The sequence below is a fragment of the Penicillium vulpinum genome (genome assembly GCF_028829585.1).
Source record: "Penicillium vulpinum strain IBT 29486 chromosome Unknown utg000004l_segment0_segment0, whole genome shotgun sequence".
In the NCBI taxonomy this organism is placed as follows: Eukaryota; Fungi; Ascomycota; class Eurotiomycetes; order Eurotiales; family Aspergillaceae; genus Penicillium; species Penicillium vulpinum.
This window is the reverse complement of record NW_026643244.1, coordinates 5,458,791-5,483,843: the sequence shown is the minus strand read 5'-3', so window position 1 is coordinate 5,483,843 and position 25,053 is coordinate 5,458,791. Positions and strand designations below refer to the sequence as shown.

At 48.8% G+C, this 25,053-nt stretch overlaps 12 protein-coding genes across 12 annotated transcripts; 5 read left to right on the top strand and 7 right to left on the bottom strand.

Moving 5' to 3' along the window:
• Positions 1 to 1,940: 1,940 nt before the first annotated feature.
• N7479_010550 (SRP9/SRP21 family protein) lies at positions 1,941 to 2,579 on the top strand (the record flags this gene model as incomplete). Its single annotated transcript, XM_057258241.1, has 1 exon — positions 1,941 to 2,579. One exon carries the CDS (start codon positions 1,941 to 1,943, stop codon positions 2,577 to 2,579), a length of 639 nt encoding a protein of 212 aa, XP_057105699.1.
• A 525-nt stretch (positions 2,580 to 3,104) lies between these two features.
• N7479_010549 (ribonucleotide-diphosphate reductase subunit RNR2) lies at positions 3,105 to 4,538 on the bottom strand (the record flags this gene model as incomplete). The annotated part of the gene is made up of 4 exons (XM_057258240.1): positions 3,105 to 3,709; positions 3,763 to 4,096; positions 4,198 to 4,422; positions 4,512 to 4,538. The coding sequence occupies 4 exons, from the start codon at positions 4,536 to 4,538 to the stop codon at positions 3,105 to 3,107; spliced, it is 1,191 nt and encodes a 396-aa protein (XP_057105698.1).
• A 1,612-nt stretch (positions 4,539 to 6,150) lies between these two features.
• Positions 6,151 to 7,383, bottom strand: N7479_010548 (putative mitochondrial oxaloacetate transporter (Oac); the record flags this gene model as incomplete). The annotated part of the gene is made up of 6 exons (XM_057258239.1): positions 6,151 to 6,243; positions 6,300 to 6,445; positions 6,504 to 6,975; positions 7,039 to 7,168; positions 7,222 to 7,296; positions 7,367 to 7,383. The coding sequence occupies 6 exons, from the start codon at positions 7,381 to 7,383 to the stop codon at positions 6,151 to 6,153; spliced, it is 933 nt and encodes a 310-aa protein (XP_057105697.1).
• Positions 7,384 to 7,888: 505 nt separating this feature from the next.
• Positions 7,889 to 9,116, top strand: N7479_010547 (WD-repeat containing protein SWD2; the record flags this gene model as incomplete). The annotated part of the gene is made up of 3 exons (XM_057258238.1): positions 7,889 to 8,005; positions 8,062 to 8,287; positions 8,338 to 9,116. The coding sequence occupies 3 exons, from the start codon at positions 7,889 to 7,891 to the stop codon at positions 9,114 to 9,116; spliced, it is 1,122 nt and encodes a 373-aa protein (XP_057105696.1).
• A 189-nt stretch (positions 9,117 to 9,305) lies between these two features.
• Positions 9,306 to 11,036, bottom strand: N7479_010546 (uncharacterized protein; the record flags this gene model as incomplete). The annotated part of the gene is made up of 1 exon (XM_057258237.1): positions 9,306 to 11,036. The coding sequence occupies one exon, from the start codon at positions 11,034 to 11,036 to the stop codon at positions 9,306 to 9,308; it is 1,731 nt and encodes a 576-aa protein (XP_057105695.1).
• Positions 11,037 to 11,678: 642 nt separating this feature from the next.
• Positions 11,679 to 12,770, bottom strand: N7479_010545 (phosphotransferase family protein; the record flags this gene model as incomplete). Its single annotated transcript, XM_057258236.1, has 1 exon — positions 11,679 to 12,770. One exon carries the CDS (start codon positions 12,768 to 12,770, stop codon positions 11,679 to 11,681), a length of 1,092 nt encoding a protein of 363 aa, XP_057105694.1.
• Positions 12,771 to 13,570: 800 nt separating this feature from the next.
• On the bottom strand, positions 13,571 to 15,524 carry N7479_010544 (uncharacterized protein; the record flags this gene model as incomplete). Its single annotated transcript, XM_057258235.1, has 7 exons — positions 13,571 to 13,870; positions 13,932 to 14,542; positions 14,592 to 14,666; positions 14,713 to 14,753; positions 14,819 to 15,144; positions 15,198 to 15,392; positions 15,450 to 15,524. 7 exons carry the CDS (start codon positions 15,522 to 15,524, stop codon positions 13,571 to 13,573), a joined length of 1,623 nt encoding a protein of 540 aa, XP_057105693.1.
• A 256-nt stretch (positions 15,525 to 15,780) lies between these two features.
• Positions 15,781 to 17,003, top strand: N7479_010543 (uncharacterized protein; the record flags this gene model as incomplete). Its single annotated transcript, XM_057258234.1, has 2 exons — positions 15,781 to 15,917; positions 15,980 to 17,003. The coding sequence occupies 2 exons, from the start codon at positions 15,781 to 15,783 to the stop codon at positions 17,001 to 17,003; spliced, it is 1,161 nt and encodes a 386-aa protein (XP_057105692.1).
• A 137-nt stretch (positions 17,004 to 17,140) lies between these two features.
• Positions 17,141 to 18,075, bottom strand: N7479_010542 (DUF4112 domain-containing protein; the record flags this gene model as incomplete). The annotated part of the gene is made up of 3 exons (XM_057258233.1): positions 17,141 to 17,645; positions 17,711 to 17,925; positions 18,001 to 18,075. The coding sequence occupies 3 exons, from the start codon at positions 18,073 to 18,075 to the stop codon at positions 17,141 to 17,143; spliced, it is 795 nt and encodes a 264-aa protein (XP_057105691.1).
• A 742-nt stretch (positions 18,076 to 18,817) lies between these two features.
• N7479_010541 (decapping enzyme complex catalytic subunit DCP2) lies at positions 18,818 to 21,428 on the top strand (the record flags this gene model as incomplete). The annotated part of the gene is made up of 2 exons (XM_057258232.1): positions 18,818 to 18,833; positions 18,907 to 21,428. The coding sequence occupies 2 exons, from the start codon at positions 18,818 to 18,820 to the stop codon at positions 21,426 to 21,428; spliced, it is 2,538 nt and encodes an 845-aa protein (XP_057105690.1).
• Positions 21,429 to 21,712: 284 nt separating this feature from the next.
• N7479_010540 (YgfZ/GcvT domain-containing protein) lies at positions 21,713 to 23,051 on the top strand (the record flags this gene model as incomplete). The annotated part of the gene is made up of 2 exons (XM_057258231.1): positions 21,713 to 22,867; positions 22,893 to 23,051. The coding sequence occupies 2 exons, from the start codon at positions 21,713 to 21,715 to the stop codon at positions 23,049 to 23,051; spliced, it is 1,314 nt and encodes a 437-aa protein (XP_057105689.1).
• Positions 23,052 to 23,254: 203 nt separating this feature from the next.
• On the bottom strand, positions 23,255 to 24,550 carry N7479_010539 (putative cell cycle control protein (Cwf23); the record flags this gene model as incomplete). Its single annotated transcript, XM_057258230.1, has 1 exon — positions 23,255 to 24,550. The coding sequence occupies one exon, from the start codon at positions 24,548 to 24,550 to the stop codon at positions 23,255 to 23,257; it is 1,296 nt and encodes a 431-aa protein (XP_057105688.1).
• Between the last annotated feature and the right edge of the window lie 503 nt (positions 24,551 to 25,053).

Genomic DNA, 25,053 nt, shown 5'->3' with positions numbered 1-25,053 from the left:
TGGGGGGCCGTGTGCAGTTGACTTCTATAACCGGTAATGATGAACGTACATATGTACAACATAGACAATCAACAAATCAGATTATGGATACTGTAGTATTTGTTTGATTTGGATTTCTTGCATTGCTTTTATGGATCAATTTCGAGCAAGTATGCCAATTTAGGCAGACGACTGCGTGGACGGAGTCATCAAACCCTAAGGTCATAATGTTACTTTCAACAATCATATATGTACCCAAGTAGAGTGGATTTGATAAATCTTGGGAAGTATATCTTTCACTGGAATTCACAAGTTGCTTCAACTATATTATTGGATATACTCCGTGTTCGTCCTTCATATCGCGCATCACTCGAAACTGCCAGGGAAGCGAGCCACCTGGACACTGCTCCGGCCAATACTCACAGCCAGTTTGTCTTTGATAATCGATAATCTCAATTGACCATGAATTCTCCCACAACTCCGAAGTTATTAGCACAATGCCAGTCGTTTCATACCGTTTAGAACATCTTCCTCTGTATGTTTTTGAAGAAGAGACTGATCTGTCAACTCTCGTTTGTTTACCACCACACCAGAAAGACCCAGTGATACTCGACAGTGCCAATTGGAAAGGCTCATGAAAGGTATAGTCGCAAAATTGTAATTGGGGGGTAGCTCGTCAGTGTAATTGATGTTCTTTGGCGGTCTTTCTTCCAGTAGGCTCACCACCACCGTAGGAGTAACAGGTGCAGCCTCTAATACATCAACAAGTAGATTGACTTTCTGTTCCACTCGTATAATTTGATCGATATTGTTGTGTGAAGACAGTATAATGTTGACAAATAACTCTTTCCCTTTAATTCTCTTATGAGGAAAGTCGTGAAGGTGTCTTCGGACGGCTTTAACGTCATTTAGTCCTCGCCATTTGGCCGTCATTCTCTTGGAAATCAACCGAATATATAGACACTTTAGGCTGTTGTCAATGCCTGAAATTCGAAATTCGTGTTTCATTCCGTGGTAAAGGTGGGTTGATATCTCTTGGTTGAGGTAGCGGTTGCAACGTAGGATGGATAATACATTGCGGGCTGTATGTATGTCGTAGAAGAGGCATTCCCATACCAGCAAACGGATTTCAAATGATAGCTTTGTAAAATTCCCTAGCTGGGTAGAGCTGGATACTTGAGGATATCGGTATTCGCTGACACGGTCCATGGCGTTTTGATAAATGATACGGCGATATTCGATGAAATATGATATATTTTTGATGAAGCAGCTTTAAGTACTTCTGTCTATACACTACTAGTTATTAACTTATGATCAAGCTGTGAGTCATGAATACTTGAAATGGTTGCGGCCCTTGTAAACCTTATGAGGGATGATCTTTGGACTATACATTATGTATGTACCTAAGATACCCGTCATAGATGTACTATATCCATGGATAAATCGTAGGGTGGTTTTGGTTATTTTCTTTGTTTAGTTCTTTCAAATTGGTTTTGAGCCCAATGAAGTAGATATGGTCGAGGGTAGGGGCTTGGCTCTCACTCTCGTCTGTGTCTAATGATATTTAACAATCCCTCAAATAACGGGCTTAGCATAGAAGCATAAATACCTATTAGTAAAATTCCTTCTGATTACTCAGAGAAGTGTTCCGCCTATTAACAGCCATCTCAAAGTGTACATGTATCCATAGTTGCGGAGTGAACCATATTGATGCCAAGACATGGAAAAAGCCGCCAGCACACTGATAACACCTCCACACTCCCTCCATCCACCAACTCTCCCGCAAACCAATTCCTCTCTCGAGCCTTGAATCTCAGCGGATATTTCCCTTTGATCTGCGACCTTTCCTTTTGACTATTCCCCGCGACACCAAGAGATACCCACCAACCTGCGCATCCCACCACACCTCTCAACCCAAAACCAAAACCGCGAGCTCTACAGACGCTCGCCACCACTCCAAAATGCCCTACCTACCCACCTCCCAGGCCTACCTGGAACAGTCAGCGCAGTTATTACAAGCGTACCCAGACACAGTAAGCACCATAACTCCCCATCCCACTCCGCCATCATACTATCCTCCACACCTCGTGCTTCCCCCACAGCGGGCAACAATGAACACCGATCTCCCAACCACAAACTCAAATCTAAATTCCCCAACTAACAACCCCCCGACCCGGATAGTAACAAAATACTCCTTCCCCACAAACCGCCGAGGCAACCTTCGCCGATCCCACAAATCTCAAATCCGAAAAGAAGCCAAAGCCAAAGCCACCGATGGTCCATCCACCACACCCGCACACCCATCCGCCGCAACCGCAACCCTCACTCTGAAAACATTCAATCCAACCACCGGAATCTGTCTGCACTACCGCACAAACAAGCTGCAGGAAGTCGGGCGCCTGATGACGAGTCTTGGCAAGCTGGCTGCCGGTGCCGATGTAGCGGCTTTGGGGTTATCGGCTGCGGTGCCTGCTGCCGGCGCGGATGTAGAGATGGTTGATGCTCCTGCTGAGGAGGTTGCGACGCCGGCTGCTACTAAGGCGCAGGGACAGGGGCAGAATGCGAAGGGGAAGAAGAAGGGTGGGAAGGGGAAGCGCTAAATTAAATGAATTCTTTTGAATTGGAGTCAATTCATTCCTTTGTTTCTTATTCTTCGCTTGTTACTTTCTATGATGCATTCATAGATGTGGGATTGAGGTCTTTTGATATCGGAATGAGCTACTGGCTTTGAGTTCGAGCTGGCTATGTAAAGGCACGGATGATCTTGTGGATTAAATGGAGTTACAGAGTCTTGAAGTAGGGATGAGACTGATCGATTGGTAGCGTGTATTAAAGAGGATCAGTGGAATTATCTATATCTACAAACAGACATATGCAGAGACAAAGACACATCGAATAAGTAATTTGAAGATTTAGATACAGAGAGTCCGCCATTTATCCATGGACACCAGAGTCCAGGGCTGACCAGAAAAAGAAAAACAAAGACAAAAAAACGCCATTTCCATGCGAGCCTCAAACAGAAATTGCATCAATCAATAAAAGAACAGAATAAGAAAACGGCATAATATCACGTGAAAGGGGAGAGGGTATAAAACAACACAAGAGGGAAGAGAAAAGGACGTCATCTAGAAGTCCTCATCGAAGTTGAGACCGTCGCTTACGACCTTCTCGCCCTCTGCGTTAACCTCCTGCTTAGTGCTGGCCATGACACCGGCCTTCTGGTAGTCACCGACACGCTTCTCGAAGAAGTTGGTCTTTCCGGCCAGGGAGATGGACTCCATGAAATCGAAGGGGTTGGTGGCGTTATAGTACTTCTTGTTGCCGAGGGCCAACAGCAGGCGATCAGCGACGAACTCAATGTATTCGCACATCAGCTTGGAGTTCATTCCAAGCAGACCACAGGGAAGAGCGTCAGTCAGGAACTCCTGCTCGATGCCGACAGCCTCGACAATGATGTCCTCAACCACCTTGGAATCGGGGCGGTGGTTCATGTGGGAGAACAGGAGACAAGCGAAGTCAGTGTGGAGACCCTCGTCACGAGAGATCAGCTCGTTGGAGAAAGTGAGACCGGGCATCAGGCCACGCTTCTTTAGCCAGAAGATAGAGGCGAATGAGCCAGAGAAGAAAATACCCTCAACAGCGGCGAAGGCAACCAGACGCGAAGCGAAGGTTGACTCGCGGTCGGTGATCCAGCGGAGGGCCCAGTTGGCCTTCTTGGCAATGCAGGGAACTAAATGCCGAGTTAGACAATTGAACCATAAACTCAATGGGAGAAGCACTTACTGGTGTCAATGGCGTCGAAGAGGTAGGTGCGCTGCTTGGGCTCCTTGATGTAGGTATCGATGAGCAGGGAGTAGGTCTCGGAGTGGATGTTCTCCATCATGATCTGGAAGCCGTAGAAGCAACGAGCCTCAGGGATCTGGACCTCAGAACTGAAACGCTCGACGAGGTTCTCGTTGACAATACCGTCGGAGGCGGCGAAGAAAGCCAAGACGTGGGAGACGAAGTAACGCTCATCGTCGTTCAGGCGGTTGTGCCAGTCGTGAAGATCCTTGGAGAGATCAATCTCCTCGGCGGTCCAGAAGGAGGCTTCGGCCTTCTTGTACATTTGCCAGATCTGTTAAAATAACAGGTATGGTTAGCTCCAATGCTCGTGGTAGCAGAATATCCTTCGCGATATCCACTTTACGCGTGAAACGCGTCGACGACTTGACTTACCTCGTGGTACTTGATAGGGAACATAACGAAACGGTGGGGGTTCTCCTGGAGCAAGGGCTCGCTGGCTTCCATCTCCTTGATTGTAAGAGCCTTCTCGGTGGGCTTCTCAATGGAGGTGTCGACGGGCTTAAGAGACGCGGGCGCGTTCTCCTTGCCAACTGACTGGAAGTCGAGCTTCTTAATAGGTGAATCACTCATCTTGAGGTTCTCGAGGGAGGAAGCAGCCTAAGGAAGAACAAATGTTAGCTCAAATAGACTTTTGAACACGCGTCTTGTCGCGAGAGGCAAGAGGCGAGAATTGTGACATCACATACCTGCTTGGAGGGAGTGACTTGAGCCATTGAGACAAGTATATGAGGTATGTAAATCACAGGAACAATTCTCGAGAACAAAAAGACAGCAAGTAAGAATGAGACCGAAGTTTTGAGAGTGGGATGGGAAATTTGGAGTTGGACGAGGGAAGAGAAAGTCGATTAAGTACTGCCGATTTCTCTTTAGCGCGACGTGCTAAGTCACGTCGCACGTGACCGCGCGCCGTGATTAGGTAACGTTCGGCGCGTCTTCTCCCAGCCGTTCTTTCCTATTTGGGCGACTTTTTCTCATGCCACTTGGATCCTAGCAACATCCGAACCTTGAAAAGGTAACTCCGTGCTCCGTATGTAGAATGGATACATACGCAGTTCTTGGCTCCATTCCAGCTCCATTCTTGTGCATGTCAATATAAAATCTTGTACTCCGTAGATTTAGATTTAGATCTTATCTACATCTAAGAATCCTTAGGTCTTTAAACACTTCTGATAATAGTTGTAATATCCAATATCCAATAGAGCAATTGCCACGCTATTACCTCCATAAGCTTACTCCGTACAACCTAAGACATCAACACTTTCTACGCGTCTCCAATTTTCAGTCTCCACTATTGATCATGATCTGATAAGCCAGAGAATCCACCCGACAAAAACGCGCGACGCGACTAGAAAAACAACACGGATTTACGGATCTTATTGGGTTGGTCTAGATCCAGGTATTAGCATCTCATTCGCCAATTTATAGCAATTTTCCATGTAAGGGCTTGCTCAGCTCTCCACACGCGTTCCATTCTGTTGTACATATATCCGTACCGAGTGATATACTCCGAAAGTACTCTGTACACTGTTTGCTTACATGCTTTGTCCAAGGGTCATTCTCGTTAATCTCAACATTATACATAGTCCGTAGCGTTTCAAACAAGAGGAACATGTGGCAGCTCCTGTCAAGTCCTAGGAATGAAGGGGCTTTTTACCCTTTACCCCATAGAGAGTTTCTCGGTGTGGACCCGAGAGGGAAAAAGAAAGTGCCGATCATCTTAGTTGCGTCACGTCTAGCCATCCAATATATTAACGTTAGGGGTCTTTGTTTGACAATTTTAGGCATTGACGTTGCATTGGAATATACTATTTACGGAGTACAAGAACTATGGTCGTCTACACTTGTTGTTGGGTATATTTTGACACTCTTCCCAAGGGTTGAATGCAATGTGGCAAGTAATCCCTTGCAATGCCCATCGAGATACTCTGCCAAGTTTGAGCTCTCGGTGCACCCGCAACGCAACCCCCACATACTCTAGCCTAGTGGACTAGTGGGAGCAGGGAAGTACCTTGCAGCAACACGTGCTAGCGCGTTCTCATCTTTCGTGTTTTGTGCCGGAGAAACCGAGTGTTAACTTCGAAGGTAATCAAATAATGCCAAGGCAAAGAGCCAAAATATTTCCAAGGCTTGCTATATATGAAAAACAATATGTACAGACTCTTTCTGAAATAATAGTTCACTCTTCCAAACGCCATTTATGTATGTCCAATCAGAAGCAATCGTGCGGCACAGATCGTTCGAAAAGAAACCCCAGCCAGGCAATGCAAAACACTGATAATGCATATCATAAGAAGAAAGATCCCTTCAAAATATATCCGAGGTTGCTTAGATTCCCTCACGGAAGGAGTCGGGCAGGATACGGTCCTCGACACGGCGCATCAGCTTATTAGTCTGCTCAGCCAGGCTCAGAGTCAAGATCTAGAGGCAGTGTTAGTTCATGAATGCTAAAATAAGGCTCAGCTCTTGTTACTTACGGTGTGGGGAAGGATGCGGGCGAGATGGGCGAAAAAGCCCTTGTAAATCGCAAGGGGACCCTCGGTGCGGACAGTCTTGAGCAAGCAGTCGAATACACCACCGTACAGGTTGCCTGTCTGGTTGTACATACGAGCCATGATCGTGTCTATAGAGAAGAAACGTCAGCGAAGGACATACTAAAGCCCGTGTTCGAGATGACATACCAGGGGGGTGCATGAAGCAGCACACAACGAAGCCAGAAGCTGCGCTGCTGGCCAGATGCAAAGCAGGACCCTCCTCCATTCCCAGGTGGTGGGTCAGACGGCGCTTGGCAAAGAAGTATGTGGGGAGCTGCACAGCACTGCCGAAACTGGTGCGGATCATAGCAGCACCGACACCACGGTAGATACCCTTGACACCCTCGGCCTTGTAGATCTTGGTAAGGCCATCAAAAGAGTTCTTATAGTTGTGCTGGGTGCCGACGGGGAGGAACGGTGAGTAGGACTGAAGACGGGTCTTCACAAGGAAGAAAGGTGACCCCGCTGCGGCACCAATGACACCCGAAGCAGCTCCTGCAACGACATTGGCACCGAGGGATTGGACCTTAGGGTCATTGTAGATAGCAGTAGTGAGGTTCGAGCGGATAGGTTCGTAGAGGCCCAGACGGCAGCCGTTAAGCAAGACTTGGTAGATATACTATATGACCCGGGTGTTAGCTTGGTGCAACTTTATATGTAATTTTGATAATATATCACATACAGCAGATCCAATACCGCGGAACAGACCCCGAGGTCCTTCATTCTGCAAAATGACTTTGACGCCGTGCAACGGGCCTTTGTACATCTTCACTGCCTGAGTTTTGTTCTGCAATTCACCCTGCAGTTGCAGCCTTGTAGCACTGTCAGTACCATGACAGAATATCCGGAGTATTGGAACACTAACCGGATCTTGACCGTCTCGAAACTATGAGTGACAGTGACTGCACCGCATGCTGCAATGCCACCTGCAATAAACGCACTGTTCAACCACAATTGCTGTTAGCCCAACACAAGCTTTGTACACCCTCCCGCACACGGATATAACATACCCTCCAGTAGTAGCCATATCGCCTTATATGTGATCTTTTGATTGTTTGATGGCTCGCTCAGGTTTGTTGGTTACCGGAGGAGGATCGGATCCGCAGGATGAGATAAATGTAGGGAAATTCTGTGGGATATGTGCAATGTATCGAGGCTATATATCCAAGTCAGAAAAATGATTGAACGATATTTTCACCCAGACCCAGATGAAGAAGAAAGTCAGATACGCGCCCTGAATAACCGTGGACATAAAAGCTTACATGCGGCGAACTGAAACTCGGTTAAACGCTCATTGGTCAATTGACCCTGGCACCTCCGGCGTCGGCCCCGGAATTCTTATGTCAGCTGAGGCGGTGAGACGCGCAAAAAAGCCCAGTCGCGGAGCTTCGCCTCGGAGCTGGTTATTTCTATGTCCTAGCTGTTTCCTCTCTCTCACGTTCTCTTCACTTTACTACTTGCAATTTGCAATCCTTTCCTGTAATCAAAATATTCCCAGTAACCTCTTCATCTCATCCGTCAACCACATCGCCATGACCGAAGGCCAATCAACACCTCAACAGGGTGCGCCCGCCGCCGCCGCCGTTTCCCAAGCTCCCCTCAAGACGCAGAAAGTCACGGATATCATTGACACCTTCCGCCCATCCAAGGTAGGTTAAAGCGCATATTGGGATTATAATACCATTCTGATAAGGCTGCTCTACAGGGCTTCCACCCTTGTAAAAAAGACCCGTCCAAATACGTGACCTCTTTGGACTTTGACGACCAGGGCGACGTTTTGATCGGCGCCGGTAACGATGACAGTATGCATGTTTATGATGTGAAAGAGGGAAAATTCAATAAATCCGTTGCCAGCAAGAAATACGGTGTCCATCTTGCGAGATTCACCCACCACTCTCGCCAGGTCCTCCATGCAAGTACCAAGATTGATAGTATGTGACCACATAGCCTTGCTCTTGGCTACCTAGCTTACCATGTGCAGATAATTTGCGGCTACTGGACCTTCATAATGAGGGATATATACGATATTTTATCGGTAATAATGACCAAGTAACTTGCCTGGCTCAATCCCCCGCAAGCGACGCCTTCATGTCCTGCTCCAAGGATGATACCGTGACATTGTGGGACCTGAATTCGAGGAATCCTCAGGGCAAACTCAACCTTGCGACACCATACCTTGCTGCCTTTGATCCTTCAGGTACAGTCATTGCAATCGCTTCCCAATCTACAGCTGCAGTGCTTCTTTACGACTTCCGCAACTTTGACAAGTCACCCTTCTCCACGTTCGACCTTGCACCATACGAGGAGAAATTCACACCATCAACGCGGGGACGAGCATGGACTCGGTTGGAGTTCTCTAACGATGGAAAATATTTGATGGTTGGAACAGACTACCATGGTCACTTTGTTTTAGATGCCTTTGATGGCACACTCAAGGCCTTTTTGGCTGGCAAGAGTGGATCGTCTGGTCGTGCTGCACCAGTCTCCACGACTGGTAAGCCTCTCGGACAAGGCGACGCTTGTTTCAGTCCCGATGGTCGATACGTTATTGGAGGCAATGGCGACCAGCACGGTGTTCTTGTGTGGGACTTGGGACAGATCGGTGGGGGAGAGATCACACTGCAGCCCTCAGCAAGGTTGCCTGCTCCAAATTGTGCGTCCATGGTAGAATATAACCCGCGTTATAACATGATCGCCAGCGCCGATAAGGAAATTATCTTCTATGTCCCCGACGACCACGGCAAATCTTCAGAGAAGTAAACCAAGTCTGATGGTGCGATAGAAAGGACCATATCTCCTGTTTCCTCTCAAACTACCAGCCAATGACTGTCTACAAACACACTACGTGACTGGATGGTCCGCAGAACAATGGCGCCGTGTTTACAAATGGTCAATCAAGAAAAGCGCTTTCTATTCCGAAACGTCTAGCAAATGACCGAGCCTTTATGCCTATGCTTTTCGATCTTTGTCTTTGCCCACCAAACTTCGCGCGGTGTCACATATCCAAACGTCAGGGCCTTCTAGGCCATCATCGTCTTTCCTGCTGTCCTCGATGGTGGTCTCGATTTGCTTGTCGATTGTGCGATTGCTGGAAATAGTCGTCAAACCGGTGACCCAACCGTACAAAAACACGCTACGGTTGATATCCGATAGGCCTTCGCCAACTTCATGCACCACTGGATGAAGGTTGCCCTGTGCCTTGGCCGCATCAATCACTTGCTGAGCTTCAACCACTTGGATGGGAATCCTCCAATTTGCGGGAACCTGATAATCAGACAATTCTTGGAATTTCTGGAGAAGAGCCTCACGATCAAGTTGTTCGTATGGGGGATCTCCCAGCAGCATTCGAGCCCGGCTCTTTTCCGTCTCTGTGCCGATGGTTTCGACAATTTCCTGGAAGCGCACTGCGGCCTCTTTGGTGGATATAAGCTCACGACCATCCATAGCCGGCCAAAGCTCGGAAGTGAGCAGTGGTTTTTCCCGCTCAACTTCGATTTGTCGAACGATGGCCCTGTGGAAATGGGGGGATAGCGGGATGTCCTTGATGTGAGACAAGTCAGACACCAAGGCAAGGAGCAAAGTGCAGTCGACATTCAGAGTTGAAGTGAAATTTTTGAACGGTTGAGGCAGGAGATGTGCTAGCCCGGTGGGGCTCTCTGTTGGCAGACTCCCCTGGCAGTCAACCCGAATACCATAGCTCCGCATCTCGTTCAAGACGGCGTCAATTTCAGGAACACTTCCTTCTTCAATCTTAGGTATAACAACCCGTAGCCGGGGATGTCTATATCTAACGCGTGTAGCATCAGACGCCTTTTTTAGATCCCGGGCCAGCTTAATGAGCTCCAACTCATCATCGTCATCCCCATCCTCATCATCATCAAAATTCTGCAAAATAGTCCGCCCTTTACCCCCGTCATCAGACCATTCATCCTCATCACTATCACCCTCCCAGCCCTTCTTCGCCATCTCAAACAAAAGCCGACTCTCCGAGACAGTAGACACTTTCACCCACTCCTCCCCATCACCAGCCACAATATCCACAAACACACTCTTGCGCTTATCTTTGTTAGCCTGTTTCTCCGGCCGCACAGCACCGCCATCCTTCCCCTTTCCACTCGCATTCTTTCTCTCGGTTGCCTTCGTCTCCCCATCCCAGTAAAACCTCTTCCCCAGCGCAACCAACCCAGAACAAGACCCACTCGCGATCCTCCAGACAGCCTGGTAGAACGGTAAATTCGACGAGCGAAGCGCATGCACCAACCGCAGTTCCAAATCAGGGTCACCCGACGCGTTGGAAGGTGCTTGTGTCGTCACACCATCTTCCGTTCGACTTGTTTCTGGTCCTGGATTTGTCCCTTCAATTGCCTCCTCAATCTGCCGTCCTAGCTTCTCCAGCATCCGCAGCTCGGAGACTACGCTGGAGCGGAATTGGCGCACCTCGACGAGCTGTGGGTTCCGTAGCGTGGACACGAGGAGGGATTGGTAGGCGTCGATCTGGGATAGTAGGTCGTTACATTCTTGGATCAGCTGAGCTGAGAGGGTTGTGCTCATCCTCGAGCTTGTTTCTGTTGATTGGGGTTCTGGCTTCGCGGTGGCTGTGCTTGTGTTGTCATTGTCACTTTCTTTGTCGGATGTGGAGGAGGGGTTTGCGGGCACGTGAGGGTGTGTATCTGGTGCCATTGTGTATGTTTAGGCACTGGTTGCATACATGTGATGCTCGGAGAGAGTGGTCCTGCCTTGCATATGCAGACGAGGTGTGTGCTAGGATTGTTGGTTGGGTATGTTGTGTTGTTTGGCGAAAGTTGGAGCTGTTGCGGGTTTGCGGGGCAAGTGCGATAAGATTTCTTTTATCGGACTGGAGTATAGAGTCAAAACATTTCAAGTTCCTTTTCAGCATGGAAGTATTACAATATTGGAATGAGTCAATTTATATTACGGACAAGAGAGACTAGCGCTCCATGTGAGGCTCTGGATGACTCAAAAACCATCTAGCGCTGTCTATCTAAGGCTCCACTTCTGATTCTGGAAACCTATGGATGATAGCCATCTATATACTGATTCCTCAAGTCAAGAGATGAGGCTATTATCCTTCTGTAGCACTAATAAGAAAAAGAAGATATACAAAAAGACGTTCTCAAAAGGCTCGCAATATAATGTGTCGAGTATACTAAGCTAAATATATTAGGTTATCGGCAAAGCGATTTGACCGGCCTGGTGCTATAGCTATTGCTCTGAAAATTCTAAGCTGTTGGAAGATATGACCTAGCCCTCGAGGTGAATCCATTCTATATGCATTTCTAGAATACAGACCTATCAACACAATCATAATTCAAGCAGCATATCAATTGGATAGTGATCGTCCAGACTCTCATTCTCCTTGCACTGGCCTGTCTTGAGCCTCACAAGTTCATCCATTTCTTGCCGTTGTTCTTGGTCCAAAAGTTGTATACGGTCATCAAGAGAGGTAAAGGTCCCATAATACCGATGATCGATGAATGTCCAATAGATTTCATCGAACATGGAGCTGTATCTTGCTGCTAAGCAGACCCAAAATAACCCAGTCTCCATAGAGTTTTCCATCCGTGGAGACAGGCGCTGTGACTCCGAGAGGAAATTTTGCTCTATCAATTTATCTTCATGGTCCTTTGGGCATTCCAAAAAGGTATAAAGCCTAGGAGTATAACGAGTCAGAAACTGGTTGAGATCACCTTCCCAGTCCTCGGGGCTTTGCAATAAGAGCCACCAAGGAGCCACCCATGTAAACTCAGCAGGCGCAGCATATGTAAACTCCCAGTCAATGATTCCCGAGACACGGAAAGCATCGAGATCTATTAGGATGTTCGAAGGGCGAAGGTCGTCACAATATAGCCGAAATGGCCCCTCAGGATACTTGGTGAAGAGTTTCTTCGTAATATCCAGGAACAAGCAACGAGCGGTGAATTTCCTCCGGCAGTCTTCCTCGCTGCTAACAGCATCTCGTTGCTGTAATCGAAGATGGAAGAGATGCTGCATAGCAAGCGCTTTGAAGTAGTCTGTAGTTGACCTGAAGGTGTGTGAGGGAAAAACTTCTTCGGGTAAATTTGCAGACAGCATTAACTCATTCATGTTGAAGGTGAGAGGCCTCCTGGCGACAAAGAAACCCTTCTCATTTTCCTCAATTGCACCAATAGAATCAAATTCATGTTTGGATAACTCGAGAACAAGCGCAGCCATTTCACGATAAGCCCGCTTCAAGCTCCGATCACTTATTTGCGGGTTCAGGACCGGCCTCCCTTCTGAAGAAGGGTCTTTGAGGAGTTGTGATAAGGGCACTCCTTCGAGAAATGACATGACAACGTAAGGGCCCGCCCAGCAGAGACCGGACCCAAACACCTCAGGAACAGTTATCGAAGTGGTCTTGCGTATGTACCTCATTGTTGCAACTTCAATTTGGACTTTCTCCCTGCGGAGAATAGCCCTTCCAAGCGCAGCGAAACGAACAATGACATCTGGTCCGTCATGATATCTGACCCGATAGCATATATTGAAAGCACCACTTTTCCATAGACACGCAGATACAGTTTTACCAGGTCTATGCTTCTTAGCAAGCTACATAGACAAAATTTCTGGGTTCCGGCTCAACCAGAGGTTCAACCAAGCAGCAGCCTTCTGTCCATTCTTCTTTTCAGCAAGATGATCAAAATCCATAGTTATAAGGTTGTAGTTGCAAGGGAAATGAGGACAATGCTAGGGAGGGTTACTCAAGGAAGGGGGTTCTACCTATCATAAAGACAGACCCCGGATTCGGATAAATTCATACTACCGGACCAGCCACGAATAGCATGTGGCTATGTTTAGTTTGTGTTGAGCTGTGCACTATTTTCTACGGAAGATATCGAGCTCCAAGAGGAGCTAAATTTGAATCCTCGATGTGGATGTATTCGAACTTTCGCTATCTTGTTGGCTTCGAGAGATGCCTTTGAGAATGGTTACAGTCAAACAACACGTATAAGCCAATAATATAACTAAAAAAACTAGCCAGGAGAACTAAGTATTCGACAAAAGTGTGAAGGAAAGACCAACGCCATGACATGCTTGCATCCTTGCCCTGGAGACAGGTTGTACATTGAGCGAAATGACAACCCCACCGACTTACCAGATGCCCAGTCCTAATCTGTTTTTATACTAACCAGGAACAACACCCACATTAAAAAAAAGATGAGTCAATGTTCAGTCTAATCCTTGTCTTTGCCGGTAAGTCTCTGTCTCTCGCTTGAATTACGAGGCGACTCTTCATCGTCAGACCACCTCTCACCATCCTCTTCACCGACGGCGAATATTGTCTCTTCATCGACTGACTCGCGATGGCGGGGTGCTGCTGAGGAGGAGAAGGGCTTGGGAGGAACCGGGGAAAGATCGCGACGGCCCTCGGCGGCTGAGCTGCCAGGATAATCCGGTGGAGCATCATATGCATCTTCCTCATCCAAACCACTGCCGAATGATCGAATCTCGAATCCATCGTCGTCTTGAGCAAGCTGTAAGACATATATTAGTACCCCGATTTTGCTCTTGATTATTTAGGGAAGAGTTCCATACCTCATCACTCATGGCGAAGCGACGGTTATTGACGGTTGGTCGCCACAGATAAGCCACGAATCCGATATCGAACAAGTAGACCAGGTTCAGCCAACCGTCAAGAACGAACCATCTCGCTTTCCAGTGCTCGGGAACAAAGCTGGCGTCACTGCGTCCAGCGAAGGCGAATGAATTGATAAAGAAGAAACCGAAGATCACAATGATGCTGCCGAGGATACACCACCACAACTTCTTGTACATCATCGCCTTGGTCTTTTGCTTTCTGTCAATAAGATCCTTCATTGTCGCGTTCAGGGAATTCAAGGTCCACACGTAGAAAGCTGTCAAGGTTCCGGCAAGAGGCAGAACGATCAGAAGCACTAGAGGACCGGCGCTATCAGGGGTAATTGAAAGACTGGCAACCGAGTAAACAACCGCGAACACGAAGTGAGCAATGGCTAGAATGCGAACATAGATCATGGTTCGGCCTAATGAATGCTTGACCACGCCGTAACCCATGCAGACAATTAGGAGGAGGAAGAAAGAGAAAGCATTTCTACCCGCATTGAGTACTGCTACAATGACCATAAGTGCCTTTGCGCCGGCATTTAGACCATGGCGGTTTTGGAATTCTAGATAAGTCAGATGGAGCCAAGCAAGGAATCGATTGTTGCCTCTTACCATAGAATCCCCACGTCATCAGCTGCTCGACGATCAAGAATACCACAATTGCAGTAATATAGTTTTGGACAGGCACTATCCACTATTAGCATGGCTCGGATAAGAAGGGATCTCGACGTACAAATGTCATAACGGTTCTGCACGTAAAGGAAGGCCCAGAAGCTAAAATTCGGCGTAAGCATTTATTCAAAAACTTATCAAGTCCATCGATTTCACAAGTCACATACACTCCAATAACAGCGTACACAATAGTCAAGGCCCCATAAAATGGAAGCTTTGCGATTTGTGCAGCGGGAAGCTCGCCGTAGGAGTTCCGGAAAGTAACCACTGCTTTATAGTCCTCCCCAGAGTATGCATACGTGCTCACGCAGTAGAATCCAGTCTTTCTGATGGGGTAATTCACGGCATCGGGGTTGTTTAGGTGGATTGCTTTCGAGATGATAGGGCTTTTGGCGACGTCGGTGGCATTGCTAGTGAGAACAAAAGAGCCAAGCTGTTCTTTAGTGCAGATCTTTGCCTCAACGTTGGAGGCATCGCAAATTGTTTCCTTGACCTAATCCCGATAATTAGCCGCGTCGCTTGTTTCCACGGAGTTGACAGACATACCTCAGCATCGCCGGACCGGTACTGGCCAATCAATCCCTCGTCGGACCACTCAAATATCACCAGACTAGCCAAAGGATCACCTTCCTGGCCTTCCGGCTTTGTAAATTTCACCAAAATGAAGGGGTCAACGTCTCCTCCCCAAGCTTTGCGACTATACATCCCTGAGCATCGTTGTCGGTGCGCATCGTCGGATTTCTGCAGAACGACATTAGTCCCTGACAATTACATATTGAATAGAGTATATGGACATACCAGTTCAACATCATTAGCAAGCGCATAGCTTGCCAATAGGGCCGTCAAGCCCAAGGTCTGGAGCCAGCCTTTCATGGCGACTGTAGAGTTGAAGCGAGACTAGGCTCCGGGATTCGGGATGAGGTCTTTAAGACCACGCAGCATCAAAGAAAGGATATGAAAGAAGATAGAAAGCCGAATATGCTAAAGTGTGTCCCGTTAGAAAATTGTAAGGCTAAGGTGTTCTTCTTCAACTTGATGGGCCCCAAACCGGGGAAGCCGCGCGTGGCCATTATCTAAGCGGGCACCGCCACTATTTTTTAGTTTCTAACTTTGGCCGACATTTTTTTCGATGTCCAGTCCAGAATCCAGATTTAATAGTCATAATTCTACAGCAGTCATCATGCCAGCAAAGGAACTGAACAAAACATGCATGGAATGCAAGGAAGCAGAATTCGAGCTCACTGTCCGCAAGAGGCAGCTTTGCAGGTATGCGACAAGTCGACAATCTACAACCCCTCCAGCTCATAGTTTCTGACTTTTTTGTCTAGCTCATGCTTTAGGCGCTTCATAGCACACAAAGTTCAGTCTCGCTTGAGCGTCTACAGAGCTTTTGGCCTAGATGGCCCCAAACACCAGTTGCTTCTCCCTCTGTCTTTCGGTGTTTCCTCCTCGGTCTTGTTCCATATATTGAATGCCGATCGACAGCATCGCTTAAGCAATGGGCGCCCTCTGGGGTACGACTTCAAGATATTGGTCATCGAACCTTCAACCGTTGCGGCTACAGGCGTTCCCTTTGATCAAAACTACGAAGCTCTTCAAAAGAATTTCCCGATGCACACTATTAGTCGGATACCTTTTTATAGCATCTTCGACTACATTCCTGAGATGGAAGAGATTATGCAGGATTATGCAGGATCAAAATTCATAGACGACAGCACTCGGTCGAATGAAGAGCGCCTAGCTGCCTTCCGTGCCTCTATTTCCACCCCCACTTCCAGGACCGACGTCGACACCGTTCTGCTGACCAGACTGATCGTTGAATTTGCGAAAAGGTCTGGATGCGAATCTGTGATTTGGGGTGACTCGGACAGCCGTTTAGCTGCGAAAGCACTTGCGGGTGTCGCCAAGGGACGCGGGGCTTCTCTCACATGGCAGGTATCCGATGGCATGTCTCCTTGGGGTGTGAGGTTCGAGTACCCGCTCCGTGATTTGTTTAAGGCTGAGTTGCTTCAATATGCGGGTGTCTGTGCCGAGCTGTCTGATATTATCATACCCGATCAACCGCCTTGCGAAAATGTTCTTACCAAGAACCTTTCTATTGACGAGTTGATGCTGCGATATGTTCAGAACCAAGGCGCAAAGTATCCGGGTGTCATGGCGAATGTGGCCAGAACTGCAAACAAGCTCAACCCCTCCACTTCGGATAGTGCACCAACATGTGCCCTTTGTGCTAGTCTATTGGGAAATGTGAAGGGTAATTCCGGTGTTACTGTTGCAAATCAGGCAGAGGATAACCACAGCTCTCAATTCTGCTACGGATGTATGCGGTCTCGACCTGATGAACTTTGCTGAAGAGAAGGATTCTTGATTCATGACAAAATTAAATGAACTAAAGGCGAAAATCCCGCATTACTTGAAATCATCAGCAAACAATCATGGGGTATCTGAAATTACGACCTCAATCTTCATGCACCACATAATACCTCGCTCTACCTCGCTCCACCTCGCTCCAAATCATCTTCTGGATGGCCTGCCCCGCCAAACCATCTTCCAAATGACTTCCGGGACTGTTTGGCCGGCTGGGGTCTGGTTGGAGGCTCGGGGGCCGCATTGTCCCTTGCCCCATGACTCGATGGTCGGACATATTCATAGGATGGTGGACGGTTGCCTATAACGCCCTCTTCTTGCCTGTCAAATGCATCAGGGAGACTGTTGTCGATTTCAACTATCCGCTCCTGTCTCCTGTTGCTTTGTTGTGAGGACGCCTTGGCACCCTTTTGGCGGAGATGGCTTTCGAGAATGACAGCATTTCGAGTATTCGCTTTGTACACTGCATCGGCAAGATCGCCAATGAAAGGGACAAGGCCAATCAAGAAGTCGATTATCACATTCATCACCATCTTCATGCGCAGAGCATGAGGAAGTCCACCGTCAATCCCTTCGCAAGATTTCACAACCATCATTGCGAGCGCAGCATCGCCAGCATCGCCAATACTGTAGTTCATTTGTTAGCATTGGTCTACTCCCGCCGATGTGCAATAAACCCCGGTGAAACCTACAATGGAATAAGCCCAACCACACTTCCCCAGCCGAACCGGATTCCGCATAAGCTGAAAAGAGCATAGTCCAGCTGGTACGCCCTGCGTTTGACTTTGGTTAGGACCTTCTTATCATTCTCAGAAAGGCCCGGTGGGATGGCCTTGCGACGCTTTTGGGTCTTTTTTCCAAATGTACGACCGAGACGTGAAGCAGGAACTTCTTCGAAGTAGGGGTCCTAGATAGACAGGAAAGATTGGGTCAGCCTGATATCTCTCCGCAAAACTAAATGGATATCATTCAGGAAACTCACTTCAGTACCAAAATGATTCTTGGCAGTTTCACCTAGCACTTTCTTGCCAATGAGAGACACCAGAACTTTGGACATATTTGGTTTGGATCACAGTATTTCACTGGGGGTAAAAGTAGTTCGGAAATTGGAATCTTTGCGGGAGAAGTGCTGAAGAAATAGAGGAATGTTGAGCAGAGGTAAGAAAAATGGACTATGTATAGCCTTTGGTCGTTTCAGACCCTAAGCCCTTCCTGATTGGGTAGACAGGGTTTCGGTAGGCGCTCGTTTCACTTGTTTCCTCGACCTCGAGGACAAAGGGCGCGTAGGAAAGGTGCTTGGCTTTTGAAAATACGTGGATTAATATAGCAATCCCAAAGAATCTAAGGGATCCCGGGAGATAAATGGTTTTGCGCGACAAGACGTCATAGCCCCGAGAATCTGGGAACCCGCAGCACAGCCACATCACATTCACATGTGGCGCATTATTTGGATCATCAGACACCGCCACATACTACCTTAGTCACCCGATCACCACCTTGGGCAGCTCCGATCATTGCGCTCTGCTTCCCCAACACCTTATTGAACTCCGTTCTTTGATTTGATTGGAACTTTGACTTCCTCTCTACACTGCACATCCCGCTGAGATCAGTCTCTGCCCCACTTCATTCAACATATTCACACAGCCCTGGGTTGGTCTACCCTCCCTGGAAGCTGCTCCCTCCACCGTGTTGCTTGCTTATTTCGACCGTTTGCGCTGTCGGATTGAGTGAGCAGTTATTTCTCAGCCACCAAGGGTTTGAAATGCCAGAGCCTATCTACCGATATGACCGAAACAAAGATGCGGTTAGAAGATTGTGAGTACCTGGTTGTTGATCAATAGGAATGACGACAACCTGCTAACCGAGGCCGGTGGGCCGTTGCTAACAGGGCTGGATGATTTGTGTGTTCGTTTCATTATCAACCTTCCGCGCGAGGAGCTTGAGTCGGTCGAACGGATATGTTTCCAAGTCGAAGAGGCACAATGGTTCTATGAAGACTTCATTCGTCCGCTTGACCCTGCGCTGCCGTCAATGAACCTGAAGACATTTGCTATGCGCATTTTCCAGCATTGTCCACTTATGTCATCATGGTCTCATTACCACCATGTAGCTGCCTTCCAGGAGTTCCTCGATTACAAGACACGCGTGCCGGTGCGTGGTGCAATCATGTTGAACCAAGAGATGGACGAGGTTGTTCTGGTGAAAGGTTGGAAAAAGGGCGCCAACTGGAGTTTTCCCCGCGGCAAAATCAATAAGGGCGAAAAGGATCTTGATTGTGCCATTCGGGAGGTCTACGAAGAAACTGGGTTCGATGTTCGGAGCGCCAATTTGGTTAAAGACGAAGACGATGTCAAATACATCGAGATTACGATGAGAGAGCAGCATATGCGACTGTACGTCTTCCGAGGTTTGCCCCGTGATGCTTACTTTGAGCCGCGCACCCGAAAGGAAATCAGTAAGATTGAGTGGTACAAGCTTTCAGAGCTGCCAACATTGAAGAAGAGTAAACAACATGATGAAGGACTGGCAGTCGCAAATGCGAACAAGTTCTACATGGTTGCCCCGTTTCTCAGCCCACTGAAAAAGTGGATAGCGCAGCAGAAGAAGCTTGATCTGAGAGCCCAGGCTGGTACAAACCAGGTTTCACACGCCGAGGGATATCTTTCTATGGATGAAAATGGCAATACCAATGGCACTCCAGGGATGTCCCTCGCAAAGATGGCTATTCCAAGTGATCTTCCTGAAGTGACATCAGCGCAAGATGCTTCAGATCACCTCAAACGCCTTTTGAAGATTGGCGCCGCACCGTTGCAAGCTCACACACCAGGCCTCGAGCCCCTCCAGGTTTCTGCTATTGACCCATCTAAGGCGAATGGGCTTCTTGCCTTGTTGCAGCGTGGATGTCAAGAGACATTCCCTCAGGATTCTCTCAGTACTCCTATGGCGTCCCTCAATGTATCTCAGTCCAACGTCCAACCTGCGGAACAACGGCCTCATTTGGGCCCTAATTTCTTCCCCGGCTTCCCTCAGCAGCAACAGAACATGGGTCCATCTCCTTTCATGCGGCAGAACTCGACACCATTTCACACTGTTCCATCTCAACCTCATATCCAGCACTCCTCAAATGGCCCACAGGTTCCTCACGGTGCATTCCCGACTTCTGCGCATAATTGGTATCCTAAACCACAGGCGATACCACAATTCCCTCAATCCACCATGTCTCAATATCAACATCATAATCAGCCTCCTCTAGCGCCTGGTATTTTGCCCCCAAGCCATATGCCCGCACCATTCCAACGGACGGGAGATCCTGAGTTCTCTGAATCCGCCCAGTTATCTCAGACCCGGGGCCCAGTCGTCCCGCCAGCGAGCAAATTGCCTCCACCTAAGCTCACAAGTCATTCCCTGGCGCTGTTGGAAGTTTTCAAGGTTAAGACCCCCAAGGGTCCGGGTCCAGCAGTGTTGGCGGCTCCCATGCAAGGCTCTTCCCATGTGCCCAAGACCTCTCACCATCAGGATAGTCTTTTGGGTTTGCTCAAGGGTTCCCAAGCTTCCCGTGTTCCTGAACCAGCGGAATTGTTAGGCAAACCTGTTGCGCCTTCAGAGAAGCAGATTCTTCAACGTCCTCGTGGTCACCATAATCAGTCCAGGCACCAGGCTGGTGCAGCGAAGAGTCTTCTGGGACAAGCTCAAACATCGGCTACCGTGTCTGGACCGTTGAACACGCCACAATTTGAGACATTTACCAAAACGCACAAGTCAAACAACGAAGCATACAGAAATAATCATGTGAGCAGGCGAGAGCAACCTCAGGCACAGCAGTTATCCTCGCCCATTACCATTCTACCACGACCCCATTCTGCCAAACGGGAGGTATCCTCTCCGAGACCTGTTGCACGAGCAACCCAGGTTCTGCCTGCGAAGATGCCCGAAGCACCTGAGCCTATCAAGAATTTCCAACCGCAGATTCTACGTCGATCCGAAAAACCCGGATATGAGGTATTGATGGCGACGGCTCCTCAAGCAGAAGCTATTGAACGCAAATTGAGTCTGCCAGGTGCCGATACAAATACCCCGAGCCTGGCGCCGCAGGGCAACTTTGACCGTCGACCTAGTCAAACTGCTGAGCAGAAAGCTTCACTTTTGTCTCTTTTTAGCAAGGGACCTGTCTCTCCGGCGCCCGTTTTTGCGACCCCGTTCGACTCCCGAGCTGTCAACCAGCAACCGGCAGCATTTTCGGGTTTTGTCAGTCCGATGTCGTCCCGCCATCGTCCGAGCAGTGGAGATATCTCTCGTCGCGGTACGCCATCTGATGGTGGTGCACACGTCAATGGCCAACATGTCTCCTCTCCCAGCAACAAGGCGTTCTTGCTTGGGTTTTTGGAGGAAGTGGCTAAGGGCAATAAATAGCTTCGTGGTCGACTGTGATTTTGCAGTAGCTCCTAGCTAGCAACATGCGACGCGACATCCATACATAGCAATGGTGTAATATTGAAACAAATTATTCTTACGTCTCCTCAAGTTCTAATTTCTAAATATTGACTACGTAGTTCAATACGGAGTACTCCGTACCTAAACCTCAGTTCCCGAGTCTATGTATAATATTCCTTCTGCCGTAATCCACCGCCCAACGTCATCGCCCGATTTGTAAGAAATAGATCAACTCAGATTGGTTCTGCTACACCAACTCAACCATGATGCGCCCGCGTCTCTCGGATTGTAGCCGCTGCCTGGCCCGCAGTAGGCTATTCTCTACCACAGCACAGCGTACCGAGCAGAGCCAAAATCCCCCCTTCCCGCCGATGGAAGGGTACGCCCGACTCACAAACCGCGGACTGATCTCCATCACCGGCGCCGACAGCACAACCTTCCTCCAGGGCCTGACGACCCAGAACATGCTAGTGGCAAGTGACCGCAACCGGAGCCTTCGAAGCACAGGCACGTACGCGGCATTTCTCAATTCGCAAGGCCGAGTTCTGAACGATGCCTTCATTTACCCGCTCCCCGGCGCAGAGGCCCAGGGTGCGGAGTCAGGCTGGCTAGTAGAGGTAGATAAGAACCAGATTCCCGCCTTGCTGAAGCACCTCAAAAAACACAAGCTGCGCGCGAAACTCAAGCTCCGCGCTCTGGAGGAAGGCGAGCGCACAGTCTGGTCCTCATGGAACCTGTCATGGAAGAACCACGCCAAGTCGCAACCGTGGGCGGTATATACTCGGGAGACAGGATTCCCGTCACTCTTCGAGCCCACATCTGAAATGACCGGGTGCATGGACAATCGTGCTCCGGGCCTCGGATCCCGCATTATCACACCTGGCTCGGACGAACTGCGCACCTATTACCCGGATAAGTCGCATGTTCGTGGGGACGAGGTCCAGCTGGACTCGTACACCGTCCGTCGATTTCTGCATGGTGTTCCAGAGGGCCAGGCGGAGATTATCAGTGGAACGGCTTTGCCTTTGCAGTGCAATATGGATATGGCTGATGGTATCGATTTTCGCAAGGGTTGTTATGTCGGTCAGGAATTGACGATTCGTACGCACCACCGCGGTGTTACGCGGAAGCGTATTTTGCCTGTTCAGCTATATGATTTGGGTCAGGAGGGGCAAAATGCCCCGGAACTCTTCGCATATGATCCATCTTTTCAATTGACTTTGCCTTCTGGTGAAGCGGATATTGTTAAGGATGGTGCGGCTACTCGCCGGGGCCGTAGTGCGGGGACATTCCTTAATGGCATTGGCAATATTGGACTTGCGCTGTGCCGTCTTGAGGTTATGACCGATGTTGCCCTCATGGGTGAAGATCCTGCTCATCCTGATGAACACCACTTCAAGCTATCTTGGGCTCCGGAAGTCGAACAGCCTAACGAGATCGGAGTCCGTGCTTTCGTTCCGTCTTGGCTCAGAGAATTCATCTCCAAAGGCAGGGGGGGTAAAACCCGCTTGTCGTAACCTTGAAGCAGAGGGTGAACGGGCGCGGGAACTTGTCGAGCAATTAGAGGAAGGGGAGGAGGAAGCCGAAACGCGCCGAGACTAAGACATTAAGTGTCTAACCACTACACTCATGTATAATATAACACAAGACAGAATGATATGATGTAAATAGCTTATGTATCTCTATTCAACTCAACATTGCAAATACAACGTGCTCGGGGGTATCTCTTGAATCTAAATACAATCGTAGAATTAGGCCGAACCCTTTTCAAAATGCAGGAATGAAGCTAGCTTCGAGCGCAATAGTTAAGTGCCTTTCGCTGCCGCTGCTTCTGCAGCATCTGCAGCCTCGTCTTCTCGTATCAGCTGTTCTTCAAGGGCTTTGCGCTCCTTCTCACGCTGTGCATTCTTCAGCCGCATCATCATCACTTCTTGTAGATTAGGCGTGGCTGGAGCCTTATTGGATGGATCGAATGACGTTGCTTTCGGGGCAGCTGCTGCAGTAGATGCAGAAGCGAATGAGCCAAACGAGGGCGCTTTATCGGATTGGGGGGCTGTAGCTGTTTTCAAGCCCTGGAAATTGAATGATGGTTTAGTGGGCCTGCTGGAAGTGTCGATAGAGGGCCCTGGTGGTGCTGGTGTGGGCTCAGCCTCGTCAGGCTTAGGTGATGTACCAGGACCTAGATCAGGTTGGGCGCCGGATGCCCAGAAGACAGACTCGATAAGACCCCAATCGCCATCTTGACCAGCATGTTGACGAATTTTCTTCTCGCTATCGAGAACAGCAGTGTGAGCGCTGACAATAGACATGAAAACCACCACACCCGTGGCAACAGTCTTCTTCTCCTTCTTATCCCCGATCCGTTGGCGCTTATCCTTGAGCGCAAATGTATTCTCGATCTTCCCAAATGGCTTGAACAATACCGCCAACTGCTCAATATCAAGCTCTAGCCCACGACCCTCCCGCACCCAGCGCACTTTCACCGCACGCTCGAGCTCAGGGACCTGTGCGCCGCCACCCCGGTCCACGCGCTGGCTACTCCGATCCTTCGCCTTGCGAGCCTCTTCTTCCTGCTCCTGAATCTTCTTCTGCTCATCATCGAGCTCTTTTTTAGCCTTATCTTCGGCCTCGCGTCGCCTCCGCCGCCCATCCTCCGCAATCCTATCAATCTCCCGCTGCAGCTTCTCTTCCGCATCCTCATCCCCACCCGCAGCCCATGATCTCTTGACACCCTGCTTGACACCAGCACCGCCCATTTCGGCGGCGCCTGCCCTCTCCCGTGCTTCTAGGTCTTCGCGCATCTTTCGTTTCGCCGCTCCCATCATATCCCGCTCGCGCTGTTTGCGCATCCGCGCGTCCCGTGCATTGTCGTACAGCTGTCGCACTGATTGGTCGGAGAGGACATCGTAGGCAATCTGGAGGAAATGGAATTTGTCGATATCTGCTGCGGTGGGGTTTTTGATCTTGTCCGGGTGGTACTTTAGTGCGGTGCGGCGGTATGCGCGGCGGATCTCGGTCTCGGTGGCTGCTGGTTGAATGTCTAACAGGGCGTAGAAATCTTGGTTGGAGGCCGCGTGCGCCTTCAGATCGTCGTTTGGCATCTTGGTCGTTTATGCGACTGGATGTCGCCTGTGAGGTTTGCGGAGATGAAGTGGAGAATTTGATATGGCGAGTTTCAACTCTGTGGTTGCTTGGTTAGGCCGTAGGATATCACGGGACACAGTGATGGCCCCGAGAGAAAAATAAACCTAAATTAGAGCTCTCGAAAGTGAGTTGTTGTTGAGATGGAAATTTGTAGGCTCAAGTTCGGAGCTTAGGCGGTGGATCCATTACGCCTCAGGCCGCCAACTGGTATACTATGGATGAGATCCCAATTGCGAAATCACCAGGAAATATACTGTTTACTGGTTGAATTGACCAAATAATCCTTTGAGTACTCCAAATTCTGTGTAGACTTTTTCCTGGGTGTATAAAATATGTCTGATTGTTATTATGGCCAAACTTGTAGGGTCGAAGTAGATATATATATACCGGATGCCTGGGCACGTGTGCAACCTAGAGTGTTCCAAGGTTTGCTCTTAATCAATACATGACAGCCTTCTAC